Source organism: Amblyomma mixtum, chromosome 2 (genome assembly GCF_055824585.1).
Source record: "Amblyomma mixtum isolate Tamu chromosome 2, ASM5582458v1, whole genome shotgun sequence".
NCBI classification, from domain to species: domain Eukaryota; kingdom Metazoa; phylum Arthropoda; class Arachnida; order Ixodida; family Ixodidae; genus Amblyomma; species Amblyomma mixtum.
This window is the reverse complement of record NC_143013.1, coordinates 12,481,168-12,503,804: the sequence shown is the minus strand read 5'-3', so window position 1 is coordinate 12,503,804 and position 22,637 is coordinate 12,481,168. Positions and strand designations below refer to the sequence as shown.

General features: G+C 49.5%; 1 protein-coding gene across 2 annotated transcripts in view; it reads right to left on the bottom strand.

Moving 5' to 3' along the window:
* Nucleotides 1-5,750: 5,750 nt before the first annotated feature.
* LOC149358453 (protein Wnt-2-like) overlaps nucleotides 5,751-22,637 on the bottom strand; it is a 101,922-nt gene continuing 85,035 nt past the window's right edge. For both annotated transcript variants that reach the window (XM_089570512.1, XM_089570511.1), the window contains exon 5: nucleotides 5,751-7,762. In XM_089570512.1, coding sequence (XP_089426638.1) covers nucleotides 7,166-7,762 — 597 coding nt within the window. In that variant the 3' untranslated portion in view covers nucleotides 5,751-7,165. The remainder of the gene's footprint in view (nucleotides 7,763-22,637) is intronic.

Here is a 22,637-nt window from a genome sequence, read left to right as displayed (position 1 = left end):
GAGCACGTAAGGGACAGTGTAGATGACGTTACCCACTGCCTCATCCTAAGTTCAGCAAAGAGGAGGCGGACACGCTGGCTCCAGCCTAACCCTACTCACAAAAATTCATCTCACCGCTTATGAGGATAGATGTCCACATTGTGGGAATAGGGCAACATAATTCCGCACCACGTGGGCCTGCCAGCGTAACCCGACAGTGCATTCACACAGATGTCTCACATTGGAGCAGTGGGAGGCGTCCTTGACCGGCGTGGTCATGGAGCACCAGCTCGCGTTTATAGACCGAGCCTGTGCACCGGCTGTCTCTGCCCTGCACTAGACGAAACTAGTCCGGGGCGACCCATCCAGGCTTTTCCGCCTTTCCGAATAAAGTTTATTCTTCCTTACTTGATTTGCTTATAGGAGCCGTAAAGAAGAATCTGAATTCGTCTTTTTACCTCGTGAACTCGATCTACACGTTCCGAGCATCCTTGAAAACTTCGAATTATTGTCCTGTGCGGCCGATTTCCCTAATTTAAATCGCATTTAACGTCCCGGCTCCCGCCTTTATTCGAACTCACCGCTGATGATAGGAGGACTCAACCAACCCGCAGAGTGCTTTTCAGCCAGTCCCGTGTCGGCTAGCCGCCCTGGCATCAGCGGACTGATAGATACAAAGCGATTGGCGAAAGCAAAGAGTCCACAGGTATTTTTATTTCCGTGGGCCTAATTTACAGCTATGTTGTCTCTGACTGGATCTATTCATTAACGGAAACCTAAAAAATAAAATAAAAGTGAAAGCGAAGCCGCCACGCGACTGCCTGAAAGGCGCTCCACGCGTTGGTTGACTCCTCCTACCTACAACAGTGAATTTTAAAAAAAATGGCGGGAGCCGGGACATTTAATTCGATTTAAATTAGGAAAATCGGCCCCACAGGGCATTAATTCCAAGTTTCTAGGAATGCTGGGAACGTGTAGATTGAGTTCCCGCGGTAAATAGTAGACGAGTTCAGATTCCTCTTTAGTGCTCCTTTAATATACTACAAATCACACTAAACGAAACAGCTATTCGCAAACCTTGTCCGTCGGAAGAAAACAGCTCAGCAGTCACCTGGAGACGAAGGCCGCCTGCCTCTGGAGTACTGCTAAAGGGTTACAGATAAGGCGTTCTGTCAGGGTTACAAATTTGGAGCTAACGGAATGTTTTCAGTGTGCACTCAGACCTTGTGTACGAGTTGGTTGTGTACCAGAGGCGTTCAACATTCCATTCCATTATCATTTTCTGAAAGAACCGCACGCGAACACACATACGCTCTCTTCCTCTCTCTCTCTCTCTCACACACACACACACACACACACACACACACACACACACACACACACACACACACACACACACACACACACACACACACACACACACACACACACACACACACACACACACACACACACACACACACACACACACACGCACACATCATTTACTGAACAGCACGGACCAAGCGCTCAGTAGAGGTGACTACAGGCAGGCATTCCAGAGGGCATGCTTTTCTTCAGTCCTGTAAGGACCACAGGACGCATATCACAACTGTAGAAGCAAATGCCTTCCTAGAAGCAGTTTGCACAGTTGTCAGCTCACCGTATCGGGCACAGGCTCATCCATAGTTCGTTACTGCGGGGGGTAGTCACGAAGCTTTGAGCAGCTCAAGACCGATCGGCTACTCCGCAATTACGAGAGGTACGGAGGCGTGTAAGAGACCACTTTTGTCAAATTACTTGAAAAGTGGTTTAGGTGGCCCTTGGGGGACAGGTGAAAGTAGCGTACAGCGAGCACAAATTCCTGGTTCCTGAAATGCGCGTTGTATTCAGAGCGTTGCGAGCTTTTTAACGTGTCATTGACCGATACTTTTTTTTTTTTGCGCATCGCGTAGAGAATGAAGAGTAAAGACTTTGGCCGGCGTTTAAAAAGCGCTGGCATATTACTCTGCATTGGGGAGGACTTGGGCTTGTAGTGTTTCCTGTTCAGGTTCTTTAACGGAATCTCGAGGAAGTCGAACTGGTAGAGTGATTACCTTGCCGATTCAGGAGCAACGACAGGCGTGTATAACGCTTGTAATCAAGGCTACATTAAATTGGTCGTGTGCACACTCGGCTGTTTTACAAAGTTAAGACGAGACTCAAAATCGCTATGAACTCACTCGGGCACCGCTCAACATAAGCACGTCCATGAAGGCTATGCAAAAGTAGAAATTCATTTTTTTTTTCCTTTAAGGAAACGAAAGGCACAGCAACTGTCGCACTTTCGGTTGGCACCTGAAACGTGCCATGAGGAAGAAGGGATGAAAGAGACAGTGAAAGGAAACAGAGAAATAAAGGTGCCGTAGGGGCAACGGCTCCGGATTAGTTTCGATCATCTGGAGTTATTTAACGTGTACTGGCGTAGCACAGCCAGCAGAAATTTTAATGCGATGGTATTTAGGTTGTCGGCTCACAAAGAATCTCCGGCTTCTCTGTCGTGCAATTCCCAGATTGGTGGAGAGAGGTCAAGTGACCTTGGGACGTCATCACAACCTGCCCCCCCCCCCCCCCCCCCCCCCCTCCCTATCTCCTGTACGAAAAACGAAACGGCCATTTTTTTTTTTTTGGTATTAACCTTTTGTTGCTGTTCCATCTTTATCTCTGACAAGATTAAACAAGCTGAACAAGGCGTACCGCACTCAGCGGCTTAACAAAATTTACAATTTCTTTTTTTAGTCCATCGCAAATTCATTTCAGTTATGTCACATGCCTGCGTACGGCAATAACATTGGGACTAGACGGCCAGTTCTGTTAAAATGGTTGCCATCGTCCTTGTTTATCATCACTACCACTTTTTAAGAATGAAATGCTTTTCACTCCCATTCTCCGCAAATTTAAACGAACACGTCCGGAAACCGTGCTTATTCTGAGGACAAATATAGCCGAACTTATCCGAAAGCGACCGATCTTTTCCGTCCTTGGTGGCCAGCCGAAAAAAAGACTTATCGCACAAGCAGGATTCAAACCAGCGCCGGCACATACAGACCAACTTCGTTTTCCGATTCCCTGCACCACTGGGCCATCACCGCAGCCAGCAGTGCTGCGCTAGTGACAGTACAAATGAGTCAGATATGCGAAAAGATAGCAAAGCTTGACTATGTCGCCAACGGCAACTTTATGTAGCCGCACGCAAAGATGAGAAGGCGGCCAAGTCGGCCAAGCGCATTGCTAAGGCCGACGGAGAGTGGGCAAGCGCCGTTTTTTCATATATCGTTAGATCTCACTGTAACAATCAATATGCCCGGAGATTCCCCCTCGGCAGGTTAGCATTTATTTGCTGTTAGTGTTTTTGCTATCGTCAAAAACGTTCGGCAATCTTAACTATTCGATGCGAGCGATGGAAAAAATTCAAAAGATTTTACTACGCACCGAAAGAATGAACCATTACCTTCAATATTTCCATAACTGAACCTTACAATATTCCAATGTTCAAACTTTTTTCCCCAAGAATTGTGGAATTGAGAACCAAAGCAGTGAAGGAAGCCGACTGCGCAGCCTAGCGAAGAAAAGCGGCTGATGGCGGGCACCCCTGAAGCACCTAAAGTTGGCAGGAAGACCAAATGAGCTACCTATCTGGAAGAACAGAAGCAGACGAAGACAGACAGCCAGTTGTCTTGGCCTACACCAGGCAGTACGGGAGCATATTATAGGGACACTAACACCAGGGTGCGGGTGCTGCCATCTATGAGCCGTCCTAGAATGCGCCACTTCTTTCGTGCAGTGTGTTTCTTGCTTACACCCACTGTCGACGACGGACTACACTTTTATTTTTCAATTTGCTTACAACGCGTTGGCGTTAAAAAATCAATAGTGAACCAAACCACACAGCTTTATCCTTCAAGCTGGTCGAAGCCCTTCCAAAGATGGCAATAACGTCGGCCTGTGCCGTCTTGGAGTGCGATCAGGAATGTAACACAACCACGGCGTCATTACGCGTCCGGAATGCTCATCAGTGCACCGGGCCCTCATAAGTTCGCCAGGCGAGCGCAGAATGAAAAGTGCAGCAGAGCTTTCGTGCCAAGCGGCCATAAACGGAGCGAGTTCCTTCCCTGATGAGCCGAGATGAATCGCCTGCGGGAAATAGCCTGATCGCAAATGCCGTGCAGATCACCGCGGCTATTATAGGTGCGCGCACCGCCACTGAAGCGGCACCGCTACGGCGCCGCCTCCATCTTCCGTGCTTACCTGTTATTCATCGCTCCATCAGGTCCCATCTGCGATTCCTATACCTAACGCCTGCCGTGCATTCGTAAAACGTATAGCAGTAGTAATCCCTTGTTTCGTAATCGTAACGTGCATTAGTTAGAAAAGAAGCTTTGTGAGTAGTTTTATGCCACTAAGAAGATAAGGCTATGACGCACCAAACTCTAAAGTTCGAGTTTTCTTTAATTTTTTTCTCGGGGTTGGAGGAAAATGAGAGGTGATTTCCTTCGTATTTAAGCGCTCAGCGATTCTAAGGAATCTTGTTCTGTTGACTCTAGACAGAAAAAGTTTAAAGAATGATTAGCAAAATCACCAACAGGAGAAGAGGTGTGAAAGAGAAGGACATCCTGCAGCTGGTATACAGGCTTTCATAATCTGCAGAACTGCGAATTTCGCACCGTACCTTAGAATAATAAAAAAAAAACAGAAGAGGAGAAAAATCAACGTCCTGATAAGGATGGCATACAAGAGAGCCCGCGGCATTCCAATAAGCGCGTCAACAGAAAGGCTATTGATGCTAGGAATCCGTAACACGCTGAATGAAATAATTGAAGCCCACCTAACATCGCAGAAATGCCGGCTACAGCCAACAGTATAGGACAGACAGAGCAGGGTAAGACAAACTGAAACTGACATACGTGAGCAGAACGCAAGACCGACATGAAGCCCTAGAACAGATGAACATTATGTTACAAGTGAAGCCTATACCAGGGAACATGCATCCGGTACACCACGCAAAAAGAAGAGAGGCCAGAGCTCGAGCCATAGAGAAACAATGGATGATCAACAGAAGCACACTGTATACAGACGCGGCGGGGCCGGCTGGAGGCATCATGACGATAACAGCCACAGACTCGGCTGGCAACCTCAGAAATAGCGCATCAATTATGTGCAGAGACCCAACCAACGCGGAGGAGGCAGCCACTGCGCTCACAATAATCAGAGAAAAAAAATAACATAATCAGCGATTCGTGAGAAGCGTGCAGGAGCTGCATCATGGGCAGGTTAGGGCAGGCAGCCATTAGGATCCTGAAGGACATCAAGGAAGCCGGTTAGCAAGCAAAGCTCATATGGACGCCAGAGTATCAGTCCATAGAGGGGAACGAAGGCGCACACGTCGAAGCCCGAGCATTCCTATCTCTTTACGAGTAAGGTCATATGACCATGTTGTGATGCCCATTCAAGTAGGTAAATGACTTCATGAAATGAATCGGCCGCCCTTTCCCCGATGGCCATGTACATAACAACGTCCAACGACACTTACCGGTTTCTTTGCACACAGCTCTACTTCACTTTTTTCATTACCCTTTCGTAGCTGCTGCCCATTCCTGCGTCAATTTTTCCTCGGTTCAGGCATAAATGCGTCTTCGCCTCAATGCAATCACAAACCCAATAAAGTCGTTCATAAAGCATGGGTGCCTGCTACGTCTCGAGTGTGTTCTTGGTAAACGAAAACAAAGAAACAGTACGTGAGGCGTTCGACCCCATTCTTTCTAAAATAAACTTTATTCGCGAAAAATCATGCCACAGGCTGTATGCGTCTTCGGCATTCGGAGTTCCGACGTGGTCGTTTCGGGGAGATGACCAGACATTTTCGAATCAAGCTTACACATGTTCAGCCTTGACGACGACTAATTTTCGACGACAAATGGCTGCAGAAAACGTTCATCTAATAAGACCGCTCACCACTTTCTCGCCTAAGTCTTCAGGGGCAGCACCTCATTTGTACCACGAGGAATGTTCGATTTTTATTTAGCAATAACAATTAAGCGCCATGCATATATTACTTGTGGAACACGTATTGCACTTCTCTAACGGGTGCATCCTTTGATTTCACAATGTCTCTCAATAACGAAAGAAAAGCGAGTTGTAAGCCTTGAGACAAAAGCAGAAAAAACGCAGGGACTTTTTGTGTCGTAGGTAGCAGATCTGATTTGTGTAACATGTGACTTTATCCACGCGGCACAGACAAAGTCTCGCGCACAGTGACAGCGCTTCAGAGAAGCCGTTGAGTCTCAAGGCACTGTCTTGTGACCTTAATTTCACACATCACAGGTGGTGCAATGTCTCTTCGCCACTTCCGGTGTCCCTCTGGCGTTGCTCTCGCGGGAATAGCGCCCAACTAGAAGGCAAACAGAACAACGAAGAAGACGAGGCAATTTGGCCCGCGCACGCCTTCCTCGTTCGTCCTTGGGTGAAGTATGTCGTCCGTCAGTGAGGGGTGCTCTAGCGAAACTGCTTGGGTCTAAGCTGAAAAGTGCTCCTGACACACTGAACACACAAAATATCACATTATTCTTAAGCAGCTCTTCCGTAGTAGAACTAGGGCTCAAGGCAAACGTAGCTTGAAATAGCCGCAAGGCTGCGCGTCCATGGAATGATTGAGTGCGCTAGAAACACAGTCACAGTAATCGAGGAGGCGACTGAGTTCATTTCTAGATGGTATCAATAACCGAATGTATATTTTTATGTAATATTTTTGCCGGCTATTCAGTGTAACCGCGAAAGTAAGCAAATATCCCAAGTTGTCAGAGCTCTTTGAAGTCTCAGAGCAGCGCGATGTCTGTGAGCGACAGAGTACCTAGTGGCTGTGACTTAATGCGGGTGATTTAAGCTCTCAACCCCAAATTTATGAATGTCTGATGCACCCATGCAGTCCGTTAGAGAACACCGGTGTTGGGTGAGCCACCACCTCAGCGCCCAGGATGCAGAGAAATCACTCAGTAACTTCGACTGGCGAATTCGGTATGTGGACACACGCATATCTTCATATTAAGCACATCGCAGAGTCACAGCTGGGCAACTGGTGTTCTACAGAAGAATGGCCTGCGCACGCAGATTGACGCACCCCAAACACGAAGCACAACGCAAAGCTTCGAGAGTCACAGCGCCCCAAGCGGCGTCACTTGCAAATGCTCTCGCGCACTTTCTCGGCGCACGTGTCGCAGCGCACGAAGCAGCACCAGTGGAACTTGCAGTGGCACTGCTGCGTCCTGGTTCTGTAGTGAGTCTCGAACCCGCGGCCGCAGCATAGAAAGCGGCAGCTGTCCGGACCCGTCGAGGTCCGGTTGCAGACGCGGCCCGCCGTGCCGGCCGAGCCGCGCTCCACGTCACGCACGCAGTAGTTTGGCGAGTCCTCCAGGAACACGAGGTCGCGGGGCTTGGGCTGGACCACCACGTCCGCCCACGGCACTTCGTACGAGTCCGGCTCGTCGACGAAGGCGCTCGAGGAGCGCCTCTTGGACGCCGAGGCCTTGGCGGGGGCCGGGCGCAGGTGCTTCTCGTGAAGCTTGAGGTGCACCGGCCTCCGCCGGTTCGGGTCCAGGGAGGCCCTGGAGAGGCCAAAGTACGGCAGCGCCCGCTTGGCGCGCCGGTAGCGCTCGACCAGGTAGTCGCCCACGTGACTGAACGGGGGCAGCCGCTTCCAGCAGGTCTTTAGCGAGCAGGAGCCCGACACGCCGTGGCACTTGCACTCCGTAAGCAGGGTGAACTTGACGGCCTGAAATAAAGGAGGGTACAAAGGTCAGTGAGGGCTTTGAGTAAAAGAATGTACACTAAGGCTTAACCGGTATTGCTCCCTCTTAAGAGTTACCAACGGTTGCCAAGAACGCAATAGTAGATGGATAGATTAATGTTATTTCACACATTATTGGTTACTATGCTTTCACACGCTCATGCGAGGATTTGCTTGTATTTGACAACTTGTATTTCTTTTTGAAAATTCACGCAGTGATTGCACTGCAACAAAGAAGTACCGGTCGATACTTGAAGATGGAGAAAAGTCTAACGACCGAGTGACCAGGCAAGGAGCACTATAACACGCCCAGCACAGAACCGGTGTCTGATGTGTGGAAAATAAAGATAGGGCTTGCATCTGATGTGGCAACGCTTGCGTTGTCGCTTACCGCTGACGGACATTAGGATACTGCACATATATGAAAGAGTGTGTTATATAAATATTTAATTATGAGTCGACTGACACCATTTCTACCGGAATTTACAACGCAGGTGTTCCACTTATGCCTGCCTACCTGTATATGCGTATATTTTCGTTTCGGTGGCCGCTGTAAGCGTGACACTAAGATTTAGCTTTGACACTCAACGGGTAGGAGCGAAACGGTTAGGTTTAGCTTCCTCATACGCCCATAAGTTCTGTGCAGCGACAAAAGCTTGTCTTTCAACGAACCTCTGAGCCGGAATCACAGCCTGCGCGATGAAGGTTGTATACACTGCACGACAGTCGGACTAGTGAGAGGAAGATACAGCAAGACCAAAACTATTCGAATCGATCGTGCCGTAACAGAACAGGCTCGATATATCTTCCTCGATGACGAAATAATCAGCTGACCGTGATTCCTGTCCCTGTGCTGTTCTCTAAGGTCGAGTGTTATATTCGAGCACTCGAAAATCGACCGAAGGCATCCGATCTGTCGCCTGCTCGAGTCGAATCGGTTTGCGCAACCCATTCTGTTTCGAAGAGGAATAGAATGAGACTGACAAAAAGAAATAAGACAGATTCAACATAGACAATTAAGGCTGCTTAGGTGTGGGAATGCGAGAACATTCCTATCACAGCAGGTGCCCTGACACCCACCGTATGACACCACCCAGAACGCTGTACGACGAACGGTTGTGTCACAGTTTTGATACGAAAGTTTGGGAAGGCATAAAATTGAAGACGCATATGTCATCCGTTCGAATCCCTGTCGCAAGCTAGCCTCCAACTTGACTAGCACATGTAAGCTGTATGTCGTACACCACCCGGAACACTGTACAACAAGCGGTTGGATTACAATCTTAGTACGAATGTTGTCGGGAAAACTGGCGCGACATTTTAGGTCGGACAGTGGGGAGTAATACAGGCCAACGACATGTATATGATTGTCTGAAGTGGTGGTGCTTGGCTTGCTGTGTGCGTCCTACGCCGTTTGATGACGTCACTCGTCCGTTTGATGACTACTTTCTTGACGTTGGTGGGATTTTCTGTACCATCTGCGAGTACACAAACACACACACTCGCCGCCGGCTTTTCTCGTATTAATGGGACTAGTAATGCTTTCGAATTAAAAAAAAAAAGCGTACGCAAGTGTGAAGAAAAGACGCCGCCGTGGCGAGCGCACAGTGGTGTGGCCGCCCGTCTCGGGCGGCGGCGGCCACGTTACTCATCCGCGCACTTGCTCGGCGGCGGCCCCGGCGAGCGAGTTGATGGCTGCGTGGGGCGGCCGCCTCCTCCGCTCCCGCCGGGTGAGATGAGCGATCCGCGAGGAGCAGCACGGACGCTTGCCAGTGGATGGAGTGGAGGGGGTCAGGCCCTCCACGTGCAAGAATGCTCGCCGGGCCGCCGCCGCCGGCAAATAAGGGAGGTGGCGGGAAGAGAGAAAAGAAGGGCAGACGGGGGGAGTGGGGGGTGGGGGGGGGAAGCGGTGGCACAGTCCACGAAGGACGCCTTAAAGGGGTGGAGACACCAAATTTTGAAGCTATAAAAAGCCTGCTATGGGATTCCTATGTATGCAAGGGCAGTCACTGCCAGGTGTTGGACGCAACAAACGTTTAAAAAATATTTTAATTCGGTTCCAAAGATTACCTAAATGCTCACTCTCACGACCTAGACCCATTCGCTAGCGCCATCAACCATGACGTCACAAGGGGTGTAGAAAAATAAAGTTTTATTGACGTCATACCAAAATACAGTGACGTACGATGAGCGGGGCAGAGCCGCGTGAGCGCAGTCGACGCACCAGCGAGCCGCGTTTGCTGCTAACCGCCACTCGCTCGGTTTGCGGCGCGCCGTTGCGAACAGCGTCGCAACGTCCGATTGCAGCTCGTTGCCTGCGTCCGGCCTGCTAGATGTCAACGGCGGGCCGCTCGCGGCAACAACGACGGGAAGCGGCAGCCAATGCGAGCGCGGAGAGCGGCAGCGTCATGATGACATAGGGCGCACTCCTTAGAGCCAGTCTTCGTGCCGAACGCCGGCATCTGAAGAACGCGATAGTATTGTTTGTTCACGTTCATAGCAAACCCTGGGATATATGAATATCAAAAATGCATCGTTTGTGACGATCGTTGGCAAATACCGAGTTCCTGGTAGAAGTGATGACTGCGATGCAAGCAAATTTCATCCCATAGCCGGTTTTGTGCTGCTGCTACCTGGTGCGGTTCGCCTGCCGTCTGCTAGCTCTGTTGCTGAAGACGTCGTGGAAATCGAGCATAGCTTTTATTATGGGACGAGTTCACAGTAAAGGGGTGCCAAGCGGAGCACGTTTCTGAGCGCTGGCCAGTCCCGAAGCTCCCTCAGCTGCGGAGTCGATATCGAAAGCAGCTAGGCCTAGCGACGACTAGGGCAGTCTGGGACCAGCGCGCAGGTCGTCGGCCGGCGTTGCCGCAGGCAGTGTCGCTGCCGAAAGATCCACTTTTAGCACAGATGCATGCTGTCGTATCTCGAATCTAGAAAGCATCCTTTCTGGTGGCATGGCTGTTTTGTATTTTCTTGTGCGGACGTGAAGTACGCCGAGTCTGCCGGCCGGTAGGTCAGCCTGGATACCGTCTGCCGACGTCATAAAAGCGAGCTAAAGAGTGTTCTTGACGTAAATAATAAACCATGGGACAAGAAATGTGAAAAAAGTGTCATTTTTGAGGATCGCTGACCAATACTGAGCTGCTAGTAGAGGTAACAACTGTGATATGAGCAAATTTCTCACAACCGCGCCTAGCAGCTGCCGCTGGCGCGACGTCGGGGTCCGGCTCGCCTGGCGCCCGCTAGCTCCGCTGCCGAAGGCGTCGAGGAGATTGACCATACTATTATTTTATTGTGAGATGATTCTGTTAACACTACAGCTATTTGTGAAAAGTAGGCCTTTTATTATAGCGCAGGCAAGGGCGTCCGCAGAATTTTTTGCAGGGGGGGGCCCCGTTGGTGCCCCGGGGGGGGGGGGGGGGGGGGGGGTATGTTCGTAGCAGAAAGGCGCTATTTGCGGAGTAAATTTATTTATTTATATATAAATAAAAATTAAACAAAATGCACACATGAAAGAAAAATTACAAACAGCAAATTAAAGCGCGGCTAGGAGAGGTACATTGGAGTTTATCAACGAAGAAACAACTAAAATTAATAAAAATGCAAAAAGATGCTATATCACTTCGTGGAGAAGAGTGCTCAGTCTTGCTGCATACGGGTTCTCGACTCACCCGGATTGATGACCAGCACACAGCACAATATGTTCACAAACACGCAACTACAGTCACTCAGTCAGTCTTCCTTGAACAGCAACTGTAGGCGCCTCGGATTTTTCTGGGCGAATTGCGTAATTACACGTGTGATAAATTCACTTCTGTGCTTCATTACACGCTCTCGGTGCACACTCATCATACACATTGATTGGAAAAACTGTTGAACGCGTACGTTGAAAACAAAAGATGACTATATATACAACGAAAACTTATTTACAAGATAAATGCACGCTCGCAGCTTCATACACCTCGCTCCATCTTGCTTGCGCATCCGCACAGTCGAGCAACCGCACACACACTGCTCTCCGCTCGTCGTTTTCTCGTCCGCTGTCTTGGTTGTTCTCAGCTTCGCTGACAACCGGCCACTAAAAACACCCAAGCACAAACACAGAGGCGCGCACACGTGCAAGGGCTTACTTGCCGCAGTATCCCCGAATGCGCGCTTTGGGGGTGAAAGGAACGCCGCGCAACTTCCGAGGGGAAGGGACACTCGCCACTCCAGTCGGAAAATTTGTTTTTGTGTTTTTATGGGGTTCAGAGCCCCAAAACGACTCAGGCTATGAGGGATGGAGTAGTACAGAGTTCCGGGTAATGTCGACCACCTGGGTCTCTTTACCATGCACTGACACGCACAGTACATGGGCGCTGTTGTGATTTGAGGCCCAGCCAGAGGTGACAGGCGAGCCAGGCAGGCGCCATCGGGCTGCGTTGACCAAAGGCGCTGGTTTTCGCAGAAGACGCAAAGAACGCTGGTGTGGGGGCGCCTCGGGAGACTGCGTCGCCGTGAACAAAAGCAGCTAATCCCCTTTGCCGGAGATTCTGAAAGCGGCGCTTCTACCGAACTGCGCTACCCGTGGATCGGAGGAGACAGCGAGCGGCGGCGGCGCCAACTCATCGCCCGCTTGCCCCTGAGCAGCCCGACAAAGCGGGGGTGGACACGGCTGATTTTACCTTCCCTCCTTAAGAATTCATCGGTGACCGGCGTAACGATAGGCGAAAACAAGATGCCCCGTGCACTGTCTGCCTCCGTGTCGCTATCTCTCTAGAGATCAAAGAAACAGACACCCATCTCAAGGCGGCTCGAAACACATGCTCGCCGGTGCCGCTGTATGTCTGGAACAGGTCGCCCTTCAGTAGAGCTAACGATGGCGTGGTTTGAAAACGGCGGAACGACGCACGCCCGGACGCGGCATTTCGCAGATGTGACCATGCGGGGCTGCTTTTACCCTTTTGACTGAGCGCACCACCGCCCCTGGCGTGCGGCCATCACTCACGGTTCGAGTGAGTGATTTTCCAGGGGGGTGCAGCCGCCCCCCCTTGCCCCCCCCTCCGGACGCCCATGAGCGCAGGCGACTTCCGAAGCGCCGGCCGCTTGCTAAACAGGCTATAGGCCTAGCGACGACCACGGCAGCCAGGCTGCAGCAGAGCTCGTCGCCCGGAGCGCCCGCGAGCGGTGCCGTTGCCGAAAGCTCCCAACATAAGCAGACATGCTTTGTCGCTGCTCGAGTATAGCTGGCAGTTCTGATAACAAGGCGATCTTGTCTTTTCTTGTGATATTTGTACACCATCCCAAGCAGCGCTCAGGTACTGCTGCACGGCAGCGAAGTGTGACACCGGTTGTGGGCGCAGCTTGGGTAGAGCGGCGCAGCGATGCTTACTGGCATTTTGCAAAGTGTTTCGCATCCTCACGCGAACCCGCGAAGGCGATATTAGCGTGCGAACAAAAAAAAAGTCGATGTCCTCACTCGTTGGAATCAGATCTGTCAGAAAACGAGCTGCTGGGACTAGACGTGCAGTTGTTAGTTTTCATATGCGCTGGTCAACACGTGTGTGGGAAAGCAGACGATGCAGCAGTAGGAGCGTCACAACTTTTGTGGGCCCACGTGACCAAGCGAAGCAGTTGATCTTCCCCCTCTGTGACGTCACTGTACAACTCGGCGTTCCGAAACCGAAACCGAAAATCGTTCACCTAAAAATGCTATAATAAATTATTCACTGTGAATATATGAATCTTTGAGTGTGTATCATGCTTCCTGGAGCCATAAGAAACGTTTGCAACTAAGAACGCGCGAACCACAAATTTGGTGTCTCCACCCCTTTAAGCTTGTCGCAGCCCGCGGCGTGACAAGTGTTTCCGTCTGACCGAGTTATAGAAGCGCACCTTCTTGTTGCGACAATCAGAGGAAAAAAAGCTGCTCCGCGGATTCTTTGGCAGGGAATCGCACGGAGCGATTCAAAGCGTAGTCCTAGCAGCCCCTATTGCGTCGAACCAGCAGTTAGGGGTCGCTGGAGGTAATAGGTTAGTCAGAGATATCTACACTTGACTGCTCAGAAAGAAGTTAGGAGGAGAAGCCGAAAATTTGTAATTGTTAGAGTAGTGGATGTAGTGATGGGTTTCCTTGGTGACTAACGTCCCTTTGTAGGTATTTTCAACAGAAGAGGACCGTGTATATGCAAGAAATTTTAAGGAAACAGATGCTTAAGGAGAATATGTTCTGCTGCGCCTGTTTCAGAGAAGAGTTCGACGTTGGAATCAATCCTTCCCAGAATGTGAAGTTGGATGTAAAGTGTACGCATTGGCGTTTCCAGGAATCTTTCAGTAACTATTTTGAGTACGCGATGCTTTCGCTTTGTTTCTGAGCATTTCCGTCCCTTCTCTGCATGCGCTGTATGCCGCCGGCAGGTCAACAGCAGTCCATGAAAAGCAAGCTACCTTCGGCAAGTCAGCCATCATTGCGCTGACTCTTCTATTTATGTTCCCATTTTGACAGAGCACAGATAAACGTGCTCTCCTTTGCGCAAAACTAAACAGTACGAGTCAGTGATTGCATTTATATAAGTTTATTTGACGTTTTATATAACCCATTGTGACGCAACGTAAATCTCAACGAATAGCGGGAGACTGGTAAGAAACAGGGGGATGGGTTAACGAGGAGCTACGCACCCGTCACTTCAGCGAGCGTTACAGCTAAGTTTGTCACAAAAATGGACTTATTCTGAGGCGCGAAGAGCCGTCTTGAAGGCCATACAGAAACAGTCCAGACTCGGATCCTACAACATGACCCCATTCGTTTACGACAGGCTCCCCCGACCCCAGAAAATACGAAGGCAATTACTACCACACCTGCTTGAAGAGTTGAGGAGTTAATAGAATCTGACACTAACCATAAATAGGACAAATACAGGCAGGAATTTATTTAAAACGGGAGAAGAAAGTTCATTTCGGGACTTCGCGGTCAATAAACTCCATTTTTCTTAGATCTGAAAGCTATCGGAAGTGATAACATGGTTAGGGAAGGCAGGGTTTTGTTCGCCTGAACAAAATTTAATTTCTGGTTTCTCGAGCACACTTTAGACATAGAGAAAACAAAACAGAAGGCAATCAGCAATTGCGTGACTAACTCCATCTCACTACTACCTGTAGTGTAACAGAGTATATATGAGCTCAAGGTGACTGCTTCCACAAGCGTTCTACTTGGAAATGCAATTCTAGTAGAATTCTACAGTGAGCTGCACGCCACGAACGGTACAGACGGTCTACCCGCATCTAGCTTGCCCGCACGAATGCCAGCTTGAAAGGCTCATCGTATTGTGCGTTCGTTCGCATACCACCGTCGCTGCATGATTGCACCAAGACTGAATAACGTCCGCGGCAGTGTACACAGACGCGTGACCCGTCAGCATTCATCTCAGGTTCCTCCGCAAAACTGAAGGCCTCTATATAGAAAGCCACCGAAGACGATTAGCGTTTTCCTATACGAGTCTCGCGACGACAATACGATGAACGGTTGCGGGCGGCTCCACACGTTCTTCCTTCATATATCTACACATACGTATACGCCCTGGGCCTCCATATTTCATGCCACTGCGCTAGCCACCTGCGGCGCCCTCAAACACACCAACATTTGTATGCGGTTCGCCGCAGAAGATAACTTTATCGCCGCGCTCGACTTTATAGACGCGGTCGTGAGTGAGATTTACGGCTGTCGGCCAACTACCGTGCCCGCTTATTTATTGCGGTCAGTTCGCATCCATAAATCGACACAGCGGCCTTTTTTTGCATCCTCTCCCCCTAACTTTATATCGAGCATCGACAAATACAGGGGGCGCTCGATTCCTTTCAGGGAGGCAACGGTGGCTTTGGCGCACTGGGCGCAAAGCGACTCAGTGGCAGCTTATTAAACAACAACAAAAAAAAAGTTAAACAGCGGGATAAGACAAATGCCGAATCGTGAGCGATTCTTTGCTCTTCATACGAAGGGGGTCTAAATAAGCAAGTGCACCCAGAGTTGACGGAGCTAGCTGCCGAACAAAGGGGAACGCCTGTGGAGCACGCGAGAAGCTCGCGTTCAAAGGCTGGTAGCTAGGGTTCTTAATGTATAGGAGGGGTGGCGGGGCTTTCAATATCCTCAAATGGCGCACTACAAGGGAGCTGCGGTTATGAGCAGGCATTGCTGTTTAGAGGCTTTGCACACTAACGATGAGATTGGCTGGGAGCTTGAGCAAAGCCGGAGGCAATGAATTTTGGTGGCAGGAGGTAGGCGGGGGTATTCACGAGGCTTACAGGATTTTTTCCCACGTTAGAGGGGTCAATCTTTAAACCGCAAAAAAAAAAGAGAGAAAGAAATGAAACCCCGCAACGCATCGCACAAAAATCGTATACCGCAGAGCTACTGGAGGCAACTTCGAGCAGGAAGCAGCGCTTTTCGTTTTTACTTTGCCACCGTTCAACCATATGATTACCATTAATCAATAAGCGTTTAAGGCATTAGGGATGCTCGGAATTTTATGCGGCGTGAAATTAAGGATCTAATCACTCAATTTCTTAAAGCATTAGCCTCTCCCCGCAGAGAACAGAGGTTGCGCAGAGTTTTATGAGAGCCTGCGTGCGGGAGGCTAGAGCAGCGTAAACTGAAAGCAGTAGCATAACACTGTCCAGACGCAACCAAGCACAGCGCACATCATTAGGCTAAACCGGCCTTCAAGCACCCGGAGACGCATAAAATGAAAATTGAAAGAATAAGTAATTTATGATAACGTGAGGATTGCTTTAGTTGTTCTGGTTATATGGTGGAGGTGGGGGGATGGGAGGGAGGGGCACTTGAGGAAGAAGAGCCTTCGACAAAACACTGCATGGGTAGTCAGTGTTTGCTGTTGCTGTTTGAAAGGCGAAGAAAACATTGAACTTATTCTAATCGCGCGCAAGGCTTGCCAGCCCAGAACAAACGAGGGTATCACGAAAATCAGCTGAGCTCAAGCGTTCAGAAGCAGCGACAGGGTAATTTATTCGCTGAAAGCAGAGATAAGCTATGTAAACGAAAATAGAAGTTCAGAAGAAAAATTGGCAGTGGTTTAGCTCTGGTTAAACCTGGGGGATTGCGAAAGCAACGAGGAAAGAGAGAGAGGCGATGGAGAGCGCGCGGCAGCGGCGGCGGCCCCGGCACGCTAGCTATGCGCCGCTACTGCGCATGCGCAACTGGCGAGCGCGGCGGCGGCACCTCTGAGTCACCCGCGCAGCGACGGCGGCTGCGCGCCAGCTGTGCACCGTGTGACGTCACTGCTCCTAGCACATGTGCAATATGGCCTTGCCTCAGCTCCGCGAAACGGCTCGGCGATTTGCGTAGTGTTGCTTTCGCAACAAAATATATTTCTGAGAAAATGCAGTAGGTAAGAATAAGAGATTTCATAGTTTAATAGCAGAGGATGAAACTGCCGCAACCTGAAGGAACAAATTGCATACGTGGAAAACTGGCAACGATCGCCGTGCCGGCCAAAACAATTAGATAAGCCATGAAGCGCCCACTATACTCAACACGAACCCACTGCACTTGAGTGCAGTGAGGCCTTGCGGGGACCCAGGGGCCTGTGTGCGCTGAATTCCTTCGTCATAAGTTTCTCTCTCCCTCTCCTACTCGGCGTTGGTTATATGAAACAGTGCTTCCGCACAAGAAGCCATTCCTCAGTGCAATCCGCCATGGCCTATGGGAAAGAAAAGCCGCGACCATCAAAGAGGAACACTTTCTCTATCTCTCTCTGAAAGCAAGCACTCTCCAAGGCAAATAACACGCCGCGTATATAATAGACCAAGGCACTATACAGCGTCCGCCACACCAGCCCCGGTTTTTCGACCGATAGAAAAGTGAAATACCGGTCTAACTTCCCATTCTCTCTTAGAAAAAAAAAATCAAAACAAAAAACAAGTAAAATAGTAAAGGAGGCACTGGCGGGATGCACGGGCATCCGAGCAAGAATACCACGGCCTCGCAATGTTGGTGAACCAGATGCTGGCAAACAAAGAGCTGCTAATTAAGTGGTGTATTCACAAAGTAGTTGGCTCGTAAGAGCGAATCAGCAGCTCTGAATGTCAACCGACTGTGTGATTATCGCGTCGATGGCTGGCCATTGAAACGCTGCAGGCCAATTAGAAATAATGCTAACTGCAGAACTGCCGCCGCGGTGGCTCAGTGGTTATGGTGCTCGGCTGCTGACCCGAAAGACGCGGGTTCGATCCCGTCCACGGCGGTCGGATTTCGATGGAGGCGAAATTCTAGAGGCCCGTGCACTGTGCGATGTCAGTGCACGTTTAAGAACCCCAGGTGGTCGAAATTTCCGGAGCCCTTCTCTACGGCGTCTCTCATTGCCTAAGTCGCTTTGGGACGTTAAACCCCATAAACCAAACCAGACCTAACTGCAGAACTGCTTCGCGCGTTCTGTTCACGGTGAGCGGACACCACTTTTCGCTTTCGGCGGGGTGTTTAGAGAATTTGTACAGCCTCTCACAATTGCCGGAACTGAATTGGAAGCTTCAGTTCACGCTGACAAATTACGGGCTGTTTTCTAAAAGCATCACAGCCGGATGGACAGTTTGTGAGTGGCTCACACCCATGGCCTCGGAGAGCGCGATCACTGAAAATGGGAATTGGTTTGTGGAATGGGAAGAAGTGAATGCTGCACTTTCGATGAACCCTTCAACCGCGCCATCAGGGAAAGGGCAAATGAGGAAAAGAAGGGAGAGAGAGAGAGGATGTGCTGTGATGGAGCGCTCGGAAACAATTTCTACCACCTGGAGTTCTTTAACAGACACTGACATAGTATAGTAGACGGGCGTACACTGCATTTTGCCTTCACAGAAACGCGGCTGCCGCGGTCGCTATTGGATCCCACGTGCTCGGTCTGAAGTTTCAGAATGGAGACAATGGCTGGTGTACTATTTCCTTGACAATTTTCTCTCTTTTTTTTTGTTTTGTTCTATTCTAACCGTCCGCCGCACCAATTAACTAAAGGATGAATGGGAAAAAGAATGAAAATGATATGAAGTCGTGTAAATGGTCGGACATTTTTTAAACAACTCTTTTAACGTTCCATTCTTCTGTGTATAGGGCACCCAGCAAGCGATGTCTCTGAGGAACAAATAAAAGAAAAAAAATGCATATATAGTGCTCGCCAGCAGCAAATAGAAGGAAAAAATAGTATAAGAAAAAAATTGAGCGAGAACAAAATGTTGCAAAACGTTGCCCCCAGCTTTTTTTAACAAAACTTTTTCTCGCAAAAAAAAAAGAGAAATTGAACTAGGAGGCCACTCGTTCGCAACTTGTGCGCGGAAATATCTTTCTTAGCGTTTTTATTGGATTTTCTTTTTCTCCTATGCTTGAACGTTCACTGTTAGCACAGATGCAAAATTTCATCGCATATAACAAGAACCGCGTAATTCCCCAAGTAGGCTTCTTCGCAGAGCACGTCACGTTGCTTTGTGGAAAAGCTCAAGTGGAATGTTCTGTTGGTCCGGCGCACATTAGCTCTACGTCTAAGGTCCCTTAAAGTCATGAAATTGATACAAGATAAGGTAAACGTAGCATGAGGCGGCAGAACACAAGGCAGTTAGATGAGATAAGAAGTTCACGGGTATAGGGCGGTCGCAGCTAGCGCAAGGCAGGTTTAACTGGATGTCATTCGGAGAGGACTTTGTCCTGTCCTGCAGTGGACCTAAGTTCGTTTATTTTAAATTATTTGGTATTAAGAATAGAGGCCAAATAATTACAAGAAATTAGTATTGTAGGAGCTCCAATGGTTAAAAGTGGAATGATGATGATAGAATTGTATCGCTCATCTCTTTTGTTGTTTTAATGAGATGCAGGCAGCTCAGTCAACATAGTGTGACTGCCACCTCCTTTTTGTTGTGCTCAGTACAAAACAGCGTAGTTTATACACCTAGCTCCGTTTTATTAAGAAAACAAACTGTTAAAGGTAAATGCGGGAAGTCACGCTTTAGCGAGTTTCTGGCTAACTAGCTGGTATTGCATTAGCGAGTTTCTGGCTAACTAGCTGGTATGACAACAGCATTTGATACTATGCAAGAAAAACGGATTCGTCGCCCTAATTCTCTCCGTACCGCACTAATCGGTTATTGTTAGCCCGGTAACGATGGAGGTGAACATCAATTTCAAATGCTTCCGCGCCGTTCTTGAGCCTGCGGTGATTACGCCCTGAATCTTGAAAACTTCAATTGAATTTTTTTTTCAGTTTTTTTTTTTTTTTTTGGTGTGGGGTAGATTCTTGAACCACTTGTGAGAAGAGAGGTTTAGAATGGCCGCCTCTGCCAGCGTTGGCACGCACCCTGAAATGCGGCAAATGTTGAGATTCAGCCGCGTCCACGATCGGTTTTGTCGATAATTAGGCAGCAGTGACTCTGAGTATCCTACCGGTACTCACCTATGGGGCAGAAACGTGAAAGCTAACAAAGAGGGTTCAGCTTAATTTAAGAACAACGTAGCGAGCTATGGAAAGGAAAATGATAGGTGTAAAGTTACGAGATCGGAAGAGGGCGGAGTGGGTGAGGGAACAAACGCGGGTTAATGACATCTTAGTTGAAATCAAGAAGAAGAAATGGGCTTGGGCAGGGCATGTAATGCGAAGGCAGGATAACCGCTGGTCCTTAAGGGTAACGGAGTGGATTCCAAGAGAAAGCAAACGTAGCAGGGGACTGCAGAAAGTTAGGTGGGCGGATGAGATTAAGAAGTTTGCGGGGATACAGTGGCGGCAACTGGCGAAGGACAGGGTTATTGGAGAGACATGGGAGAGGCCTCTGCCCTGCAGTGGGTGTAGTCAGGCTGATGATGATGATGACTCTGAGGATGCTGTCTCATCATCAGAGAGCGAAGAAGACCCGAGGATTTTCGTTGCACCCAAAGCGCCCACAGGCACGGAGGAACGTTCACCAACTCTCGCACTTGAGGCGGAAATACAGGCGACGTGCTTCGCTTCTCTGCGATGACATCTACCAGGCCCGTAAAGCGGCGCCCCTTCGCAACAACTAGTTCGTTTGCTGTGCGCGCGGTAAGCTTAACATTTGCGGATGGGTAGATTTATAGTGCTGTTGAAGTTCGTGCAGCGATGCTTAGACGACACAAGCGCACACTATGGCGTAAGTGCAATTTTTTACACAGAAAACAATATTATATGCGTCTGCAAAGAGCCAGCACAGCAATGAAAATATTGCAAGCACGATTACGGTACTGCCTCATGCGAAATTTGAGCGCAGCTCTGTCGATGTCTCAGGCTCTGTGCCTCTTTGTTTTGCTTTGCTGGGCCGTCGGCACGTCTCGCGACGATATTAGTTCGATAGTACTAATTGATGAAGACGAAGATGTGCAGTGCACTGCGCACGGGAATGTGTATGTTATAGTTCGATAGCGTTATTATTACTAGACAACAACGATGTGCAATGCACAGCGCGAGAGTGTGTTGCAGTTTAACACGAGGCGCGATCGGCTACGGCAATAGCATAGCGCTCTGGTGCAGTCGACAGCGAAGTTGATTTGTTCGCGGCGCCGCTAATTCCGGTCCCAGTCGCGGCAATTTTTATTTGTTTATGGTTTGGCTCGGTTGCATTAAGGCCGGCGACGCGGCACTACCCCCGAATGGTTGCTTAAGAGCTGCGCTCTAAAAAAACTCACAGGACGGTTGCCACTGTGCAACGCGAGATTCAGCGACAGCTGCTTGCAGTGGTGAAAATTTGTTTTCGTTCTAGTACAGCGCGCGTGGCTTACTACGGTGTAACTTGTGACGTCAACGCGTTCGGACCACTTAGCGCAGTGAGTCACCACGGTGTGTTGCCATGGCGCACTGGTTATGCATGATGTCACTGTATGCGTGCCAATCAGCGTGGCATGTTGCGGCTACGTCATGCTTGACGCCATGAATGCTGACCGGCTTGCGTGTCGCTAGGCTACGCAGCCAACGCCGATGCCACGTAGCCGGGAAACGTGTCCTAAACATTGTTGGTTTCGAATACACCATATACGTGTTGAACACGTATCAAGTTTCGAAGTGAGGGATGTAGTAGGAATGTCGTAATAAGTTGTAGACACTAAAAAAAGACCTTAAAAAGCGAAATTAGTTAAGAAAATATTACTGCCTGTTCCACAATCGAGAGTAAATGTAAGCCTGACATGATTACGGGCATAGCACTCGACCACGGTGCACTCGACCGCCGTTGTCGGACTTCTACGTGCGTGGGACCGTGGGACCGTGGCGCCATCCTTGGGGACGGCGCGGAAGCTCTTGTTCCGCGCAGCGCCCCTCTCACCCTGTCGTAACATGTTTGAGCAGCACTACGCAGCACCTAGTGTTTGCATTCCCGTCTTGTTCGAGGGCTCGATCGGTGGCCGGCTGATCCCATTTCGGTTCCTGGATGAAGGGAGATCGGTGTCCGGATGTTGGCTCTGTTTCGGCTCGACGTCGCCTCAAGGTCGCCAACAACGGGAGCTAAATGCATTTCATGCTTAAAATCGGCCCGACCTTTTTTAGCCTGTGAGCGCAAGGCTCGGGCGCGAAGCGAAAAGAATGCCTGACACGAATCGAGTCTAGAACTGAACTACCGTGCCGTGTAGTGCCGTGGCATAATACGCGCACCCCGCGGCGGCATGTTCTTTATTTCCTTCTTCGTTCGACCACGAAGAAGCTGTTGGGTTGCTCCTTCCTTGGGAGAAGCCCAAGGAGGGCGCTACAGGCGTTATTTTCTGCTTCAGCCTATGTACCGCTTCAACCTTTTTCTTGCAAGTGTGCCTTTCCTTTAACAACCGTGGATGAAATCATGTATGCCAGTCCAGTAAGCCAGTAACCCAAAATAGATTACGTGTGTCGGTGCA